The 7581-nt window shown below is 70.0% G+C and overlaps 1 protein-coding gene across 1 annotated transcript; it reads left to right on the top strand.

Annotated features, from left to right (window-relative positions):
* Nucleotides 1-139: 139 nt before the first annotated feature.
* Nucleotides 140-6416, top strand: ANKRD35 (ankyrin repeat domain 35). Its single transcript, XM_074852960.1, has 12 exons — nucleotides 140-284; nucleotides 1498-1628; nucleotides 1732-1820; nucleotides 2096-2160; nucleotides 2554-2611; nucleotides 2699-2769; nucleotides 2850-2956; nucleotides 3557-3711; nucleotides 3820-5369; nucleotides 5883-5972; nucleotides 6060-6125; nucleotides 6286-6416. The coding sequence occupies exons 1-12, from the start codon at nucleotides 246-248 to the stop codon at nucleotides 6343-6345; spliced, it is 2481 nt and encodes an 826-aa protein (XP_074709061.1). The 5' UTR covers nucleotides 140-245; the 3' UTR covers nucleotides 6346-6416.
* The last annotated feature ends 1165 nt before the right edge of the window (nucleotides 6417-7581 follow it).

The raw sequence follows: 7581 nt of genomic DNA, 5'->3' as shown, positions 1-7581 counted from the left end.
GGTGCCCGGGGAGGGGAGGGGGGGGTGTTGGGGTTGGGGGGGGAGCACCGGGGACGGGTTTCCACGGCTCTCGCGAGCGGGAGGTCCCCGGGGAGGTGACGGGACAAGCCCGGGCGGGGCGTGGGGAGGTGACGGGGCAGAGGACGCGCACCCACGGCGCCCGCACCACCCGCCTCCGACACTGCAGCACCCGCCCCGGCCCAGCGGGGGTAGGGGGGGCCCTGGGGAACCCCCCCCCGGCCACCATGAAGCGGATGTTCTCCTGCTCCAGCTCGCAGGTGGCGGTGAGTCCCGGCCCCCCCCCCCCCCCCAAAAAATTGCCCAGGGGGGGACCCCCCTGTCTGTCCCGGGGTTGGGGATCCCCCCCCCGGCCTCCGTGGATGGGGGTGACACCCGGCCTCGGTACCCTGTGAGCACCCAGGGGTGCTGCCACAGTGCCCTGGGGGGGGGGTGGGCTGGGGCCACGTTTAGGGTGAGGGGGTGCTGGGGTCCCCCTGCTGCCAGCCGGCCCCCCCTGTGCCCCCCCCGGTCCTGGACCCCATCCAGCCGCGGTGCTCAGCGCCGGGCCTGCGCCGGTGCTGGCTGCGATCCTGGCCCTGACGCCGGCCCCGATGCCGGCTGCAGCCCCAATCCCAGCCCGATCCCAGCCCCGATCCCACCCTGATCCCACCCTGATCCCACCCTGATCCCAGCCCCGATCCCAGTCCCAATCCCAGTCCCAGTCCCAGCTGCAATCCCAACCCCAACCCCAGTCCCGATGCCGGCTGCAGCCCCCATCCCTGTCCCGGTGCCATCTCCGCTGCCAGGTGCAATCCCAGCCCCGATCCCAATCCCAATCCCAGCCCCGATCCCGATCCCGATCCTGATCCCAATCCCAGCCCCGATCCCAATCCTGATCCCAGCCCCAGCCCCAGCCCCACCCCTGATACCGGCTGCAGCCCCCATCCCGTCCCGGTGCCATCTCCGACGCCGATCAGTCCCAGTCCCACTCCCAGTCCCACTCCCAGTCCCAGCCCCGCTGCCACCTGCAATCCCAGTCCCAGTCCCAACCCCGACCCCCGTCCCAGCGCCGCTGCCCCCAGACCTGCCCCGTGGGGGTCCCGCTGCCCCCCAGGCCCCGGCCCCGCGGTGGAGCCCGACCCGGCGCAGCGGCGGCGGCCTCGGCCCGACAAACCAGCCGGGCGGGCGCAGGCAGGGACACGCTCGCCGGCCTCGCCTCTTCCCCGGCCCGCGCCCAGGGCCCGGCTCCGCGGGGATTCGGGGTGTCCCCCCCCCACCCCCCCGGCGCTGAGGGAGAACTGAGGCTCCACCCGGGGAGGCGTCTGGGGGGTGAGAGATGCGCTCACCTGTGACACGAGTGCGTCCGGCCTCAGCTCCTCCAGCTCCAGGGGGGGCCCTTCTGCCCGCAGAAGCTGCGCCTCAGTTTCCCCCGGCGGGGCAGGGTGGGGGGTCGCGTCCCCGCAGCCCCCCCGCAGCCGCCTGCCCCCCCTCCCCCAGGTCGAGACCTGGAACAAGCAGGACCAGAAGCTTCTGGAAGCGGTGGAGAGGGGCGACGTGGGCCGCGTGTCCGCCCTCGCCTCCCGCAAAACGGCCCGGCCCGCCAAGCTCAACGCCGTGGGACAATCCGCGTACGTCACCCCCCGGGGGGGGACACACACACCCCGGGGTCCCCCGGGGCGGGGGGGTGGCGGATGGGGACCTCGGTGACAGCCGCCTCTCGCGCTCCCCCAGCTTCCACCTGGCTGCGTCGACGGGTCTCACCGAGTGCCTGACGCTGCTGCTGGCCCACGGGGCCCCCGTGAATGAGAAGAACGATGACGGTAAATTGGGGACACCGGTGGGGACACCTCGGTGCGGGGGGGGGGACAGGGCACAGAGCCAGGACAGGGTCTGGTCCCCATGTCCTGTGTCCCCCCCCTCCAACCCCGGGTGATGACGAAGGGCTGCGCGTACCCCAGACCGTCACCCCAAAGGCACCAAACGTGGGGACAGCGCCCTGCCCCGCCCTGCCCAGGTGTCCCCAAGGCGGGGTGTCCCCCGGGGGGGTCCCCGCTGGCCCTGTCCCCCATGTCCCCAGCCCGTGGGTCTCTTGCAGGCAGCACCGCTCTGCATCTGGCCACCATCTCCTGCCAGCCCCAGTGTGTCAAGGTCCTGCTGCAGGTACGGGGATGGGTGGGGACAAGGGTGGGGACAAGGGTGGGGACAAGGATGCAGAGGAAGATGAGGATGGAGCTGGGGATGGCGATAGGGATGAAGATAAGGGTAAGGATGGGGACAAGGCCGGGGATGAAGCTGGGGATGAAGATAGGGATGAGGATGGGGACAAGGACGGGGATGGGGACAGGGATGGGGACAGGGATGGGGACAGGGATGCAGAGGAAGATGAGGATGGAGCTGGGGATGGAGATAGGAGAAAGGACGGGGAGAAGGCCAGGGCGGGGGATGGGGACAGGGGTGAGGATGAGGATGGGCAGAGGCCTGGGGGGGGCAGGGCAGGACGCCCAGTCCTGTCCCCAGCTCGGGGCGGGTCCCTGCCCGCTGTCCCCCCCCCAGCACGGTGCCAACGAGGGCCACGTGGACGGGCAGAGCCGAACCCCCCTGCACTGGGCCGGTGAGTGCCGGGGGACTGGGGGTGGTATGGGGGGGCCCATCGGCCCCCCCCAGGCCGCCCCCCCTGCGCTGACACGGCCCCCCCCAGCCTCCTCGGGCTGCGCCTCCAGCGTGCTGCTGCTCTGCGACCACGGGGCCGTCCTGGACGTCACCGACGCCGTGAGTGGGGACCGGGGAGGGGGGGACACGGGACGGGGGGGGACAGAGGGGGCTGACGGGCACCTCGTGTCCCCCCCCAGCACGGACAGACCCCCCTGATGCTGGCGGCGCGGGGGAACCAGGCTGCCATCTGCGCCCAGCTCCTGCAGAGAGGGGCCGACCCCAACCTGGCCGACAAGGACAAGAAGTGAGTGGCTGCGGGGACAGGGGGACACTTGCAGGACAATTTGGGGGTGACAGTGGGGGGGGTGTCTCTACTCTGCCTCCCCCCCCCACTCCATGCCCGGGGTGGTGGCTCGATGGCTTTGCCCCGGGGGGGGACACCCCACCCTGGAGCTGCCCGATGCTGTCCCCTGTCCCCAAGGGACACGGGTGCCCGTGGGAAGTCATGGCGGGTCCCCAGGGAGGGGGGGCGAGGGGGGGAGGGCCCTGTGGCACCATGTCACCGTGCCACCATGTCACTGTGTCACTCTGCCCCATGTCACTGCACCATTTTGTCATTGTGCCACCATGCCACCATGTCATTGTGCCACCGTGCCATCGTGTCACTGTGTCATCATGCCACCATGATGTCACTGTGTCATCGTGCCTCTATGTCACTGTGCCATTTTGTCACCGTGCCATCATGTGACTGTGCCACTCTGCCACCATGCCACCATGTCATTGTGCCACCGTGCCACTGTGCCACCATGTCACTGTGCCACTGTGCCACCATGTCACTGTGTCACCACACCATTGTGCCACCATGCCACCATGCCATCGTGTCACCGTGTCACCTCTCCCGCAGGACCGCCCTGACGCTGGCCTACGAGCGCGGCAGCCTGGAGTCGGCCGAGCTGCTGCTGCGCCACGGGGCAGCCGTGGGGGACGGGGACCGCTGCCACCGCGCCGGGCACAGCCCCGGCCACACGCTCCGGCAGCTGCTGTGCGGCGGGGGGAGAGGTGAGCCCCCACCCGCCACCGCGCATCCAGCCTCACCCGGCTGCTTAGTTTAGGGGAAAAAAGGGGGGGAAAAGGGAAAAAGGGGATCGCTTCTTTTCCTCCTGGCAGAAAACGGCGCCGGCTGTGCCGGGGACCCTGTGCCGCAGGCGGGAAGCCAGGGAGAGGGGACTCTGGGCAGCGACAGCGAGGAGGAGGAGGATGAAGAGCAGGAGGATGAGTGTGATGCCCGGCGAGTGCGGCGGCTGCAGGAGCGGCTGGCGAGGAAGACGCGGGAATGCCAGCGGCTGGCGGCCGCCACCGACAGCATCCGGCAGCGGGTGCGGGAGCTGGCGCGGCTCCTGCCCGGCCACGAGGCCGGGGACGGGATGGAGGATGAGGACGGCGCCTGCTTGGCCCTCCTGGCCCAGCACGTGGCGGAGCTGAGGAAGAGGATGATGGCGGAGGAAGAAGGGGATGGAGGACACCAAACCGCGGCACAGCGCGACGGTGATGACGGGGCGCCGGCGCTGGGCCCGTTCCTGGCCTGGCTGGGGGACGAGTGTGCCAAAATGCGGGCGGCGAAGGCGAGCGCCGTCGCCCGGAGCAAGGGGCTGCGGAAGGAGGTGGAGGAAGCTCTGCGGAGCAAACTGCACTACGAGGTGGTGTCGGCCGACGCCGTGCGGAGGAGCTTGGCCGCGTGGGAGAAGATGGTGGTGGGGCTGGAGCAGACACTGAGCCACGCCGACGAGAGCCACGCCAGGATGCTCCAGGGATCCCGCGTCCTCCTGGAGAAGCTCCGGCGGGAGCCGGCGCGGCCGCTCGCCGAGATGGCACCTTGCCGGTGCCCGGTGAACGGCACGGAGCCGGCTCGGGGTGGGAAGAGCCGAGAGGAGCTGCCGAGGGAGGGGGGGAGCTTGGAGAAGGAGATGCTGGAGCTGAGGGAGAGCAACGGGGCGCTCCTGGGCGAGCTGGCGCGGCTGGGCCGCGAGCGGGAGCGGCTGCAGGAGGAGCTGCGGGCGCTGCGGGAGCAGGATCCCGGCGCCGAATCGGTGCCGGAAGGTTCCGGAGTGGCCGCTCTGGCCCAGGAGCTGGCGGCCGAGCGGGAGGAGGTGGTGAGGCTGCGGCGGAGGCTGGCGGGGCAGCGGCGGGAGCTGGCGGCGCTGCGGGACGGGGTGGGCAAGCGGGCGCAGGAGGTGGCCGGTGACGCCGGTGCCGGCATCCTGCGGGAGCTGCACCACAAGCTGGACGGGCTGGTGAGGTCCCAGCATGAGGCCTTGCAACTCGTGGCAGAGATGGAGGGGGATGGTATCAGCGGGGAGGGGGACGGTGGAGCTGAGCTACTGGGCGAGCTGGAGGGCGTGCTGGGAGAACTGGGCGAGGAGCTGGGGCCGGCGGCGGGTCCCCGCGCGCTGCGGCTGCTGGAGCGGCTCGTGGGCACCGCGGCCGCCCTGCGCAGCCGGGAGCTGCCCGGGGAGTGGCCGGGGGCCGAGGCCGAGCGCTGGCGGGCGGCGGCGGAGGAGGAGAAGCGGGCGAAGGAGGCGGCGGTGGCCCGGGCGGCCGAGCGGGAGCGGGAGGCGCAGGAGCTGCGGGAGAAGGCCGAGGGGCTGGAGCGCAGCGTGGGCGACCTGCGGGCCCGGGCGGGCGAGCTGGCCAGGGCCTGCCGCGACAAGGAGGGGAAGGTGAGGGTGGCCAGAGCACGGCCCGGCCCAGCGCTACCCCCCTCCCGTCACCATCCCCTCCCTGTCACCATCCTCTGCCCACTGCTGTCCCCATCACCGTCCCCATCACTGTCACCTTCCCATCACCATCCCCCTCCCATATCTGTCCCCATCACTGTCCCCATCACCATCACTGTCCCCCTCCCATCACCATCCTCTTCCCATCACTGTCCCCATCACTGTCCCCATCACTGTGCCCTTCCCATCGCCGTCCCCCTCCCATCACTCCCCCCATCACCCCTCGCCCCTGCCCCAGCGTTTCACCAGCCCGACACCCCCGAGGGAGCCGGGTTTGGGGGGCCGGGGGCTGCCCAGGACCTCTGGGGCAACCGGGAGCTTCTTCCCACCCGAGTCCATCTCCAGACAAATTTTGTGGGGGAGCGGATGGGATCCAAAGGGACAAACCCCGGGGTGTGACAGGGAGCAGCCAGTCCCCACCAGCACCCCGACTTTGCCCCCCGTACCCCACCCCAGATGAAGAAGCTGCTGGTGGAGACAGAGAAGCTGTCGGCGGAGGTGCTGGGGCTCCGCAGCCAGAGCGCCCGGCTCCAGCTCCAGCTCGAGGTGGGTGCCAGCACTCGGTGTCACCCACTGTCACCCGCTGTCACCTCGTCACCCCTCCCACCTCCTCCTTCTTCTTCTCCTCCCCAGGTCCAGCAGAAGAACCACCGGGACATCGTAGCGGTCTACAGGACCCACCTGCTCAACGCTGCCCAGGTGGGACCCCGCGTCCCCCTCGCTTTGGGGTGACATGGGGGTGGGGGGGGGATAATTTTGGCTGTGGTGCTGGAAAATACAAATTTGGAACCCAGCACCGAGTTTGGGTCCCCTGTGGGAGGCTGGATGCGGCCCCACGGCAACGCTCTCCTCCCCGCAGGGGTTCATGGACGAGGGGGTCCACGCCATGCTGCTGCGGATCCTGCGGACGGAGGAGTGAGGGGCAGGATTGGTGCTGGTCCCATCGCCCCCCCCCAGGCATTAAACTGGAAAAGCTGCGTGTCCCCCCCAGCCCGTGTCCCCGTCTGCGTCCGGGGGTGCTGGGTTTGGCCAGGGGGGGAGGATCCTGCCCCATCGGGGTACCTGGGGGGTGACGCCCTGGGAGGGCTCATGGCTCACACCGCGGGCAGGACTGGGCAGTGGTGCTGGGCCGACCCCAGGCCAGGACTGGTCCCCGTACAGCACCAGCCCCATCCTGTATGGACAGGACCGGTGCCACAGCACACCAGCCCCACACAGCACCAGTCCTGTGCGGTACCAGCCCCGCGGGCCACAACAGCCCCCAGCAGAGCTCCAGGCCTGGGGAGGAGCTGGGGAGCTGCTGGTCAGAGGGACCTGGGGGGGGTTGATAATGGGCCAGCGTGTGCCCAGGAGGCCAATGGCATCCTGGCTTGTACCAGCACCAGCGTGGCCAGCAGGGACAGGGAAGGGATGTGACCCCTGGGCTCGGCACTGGGGAGGCCGCCCCTCGATTCCTGGGTTCAGTTTTGGGCCCCTCACTCCAAAAAGGCCATTGAATGACTCGAGCGTGTCCAGAGAAGGGCAACGGAGCTGGTGCAGGGTCTGGAGCACAGGTCTGATGGGGAGCGGCTGAGGGAACTGGGGGGGTTTAGTGTGGAGAAGAGGAGGCTGAGGGGAGACCTCCTGGCCCTCTGCAACTCCCTGAAAGGAGGGTGCAGAGAGGGGGGAGGAGTCTCTTGAGCCAAGGACCCAGCGGCAGGCCAAGAGGGAATGGCCTCAAGCTGCGCCAGGGCAGGGTCAGACTGGCTCTTAGGAAGGATTTCTTTGCAGAAGGGGCTGTTGGGCGTTGGAATGGGCTGCCCAGGGCAGGGGGGGAGTCCCCATCCCTGGAGGGGTTGAAGAGTCGGGTTGAGCCAGCGCTGAGGGATCTGGTGGAGTTGGGAACGGTCAGGGTGAGGTTCATGGTGGGGCTGGAGGAGCTTCAAGGGCTTTTCCAACCCAGAGGATTCTGGGATGCTGTGACCAGCCCCTATAGGACCGGCCCATATAGCACCAGCCCCTATAGGACCAGCCCCACATAGGACCGACCCCACATAGGACCAGCCCATATAGGACCGGCCTATACGGGACCACCCCGGGGCGTGGCGATGGGGCGGGCGCGGCGTTGCGGCTGCGCGGCGGGCGCGGAGTTGCGCGACGCTCCCTGCCCGCCCGC

The sequence above is a fragment of the Strix uralensis genome, chromosome 32 (assembly GCF_047716275.1).
Source record: "Strix uralensis isolate ZFMK-TIS-50842 chromosome 32, bStrUra1, whole genome shotgun sequence".
In the NCBI taxonomy this organism is placed as follows: domain Eukaryota; kingdom Metazoa; phylum Chordata; class Aves; order Strigiformes; family Strigidae; genus Strix; species Strix uralensis.
This window is presented reverse-complemented; position numbering and strand designations above follow the sequence as displayed.

Excerpts from the sequence above, each read along its gene's own strand:
- ANKRD35 (XM_074852960.1), top strand. The coding sequence starts at position 246 with ATGAAGCGGATGTTCTCCTGCTCCAGCTCGCAGGTGGCG. Across the intron at positions 1,821-2,095 it reads GAATGAGAAGAACGATGACG|GCAGCACCGCTCTGCATCTG; the intron begins GTAAATTGGGGA and ends GGTCTCTTGCAG. Across the intron at positions 2,612-2,698 it reads AACCCCCCTGCACTGGGCCG|CCTCCTCGGGCTGCGCCTCC; the intron begins GTGAGTGCCGGG and ends GGCCCCCCCCAG.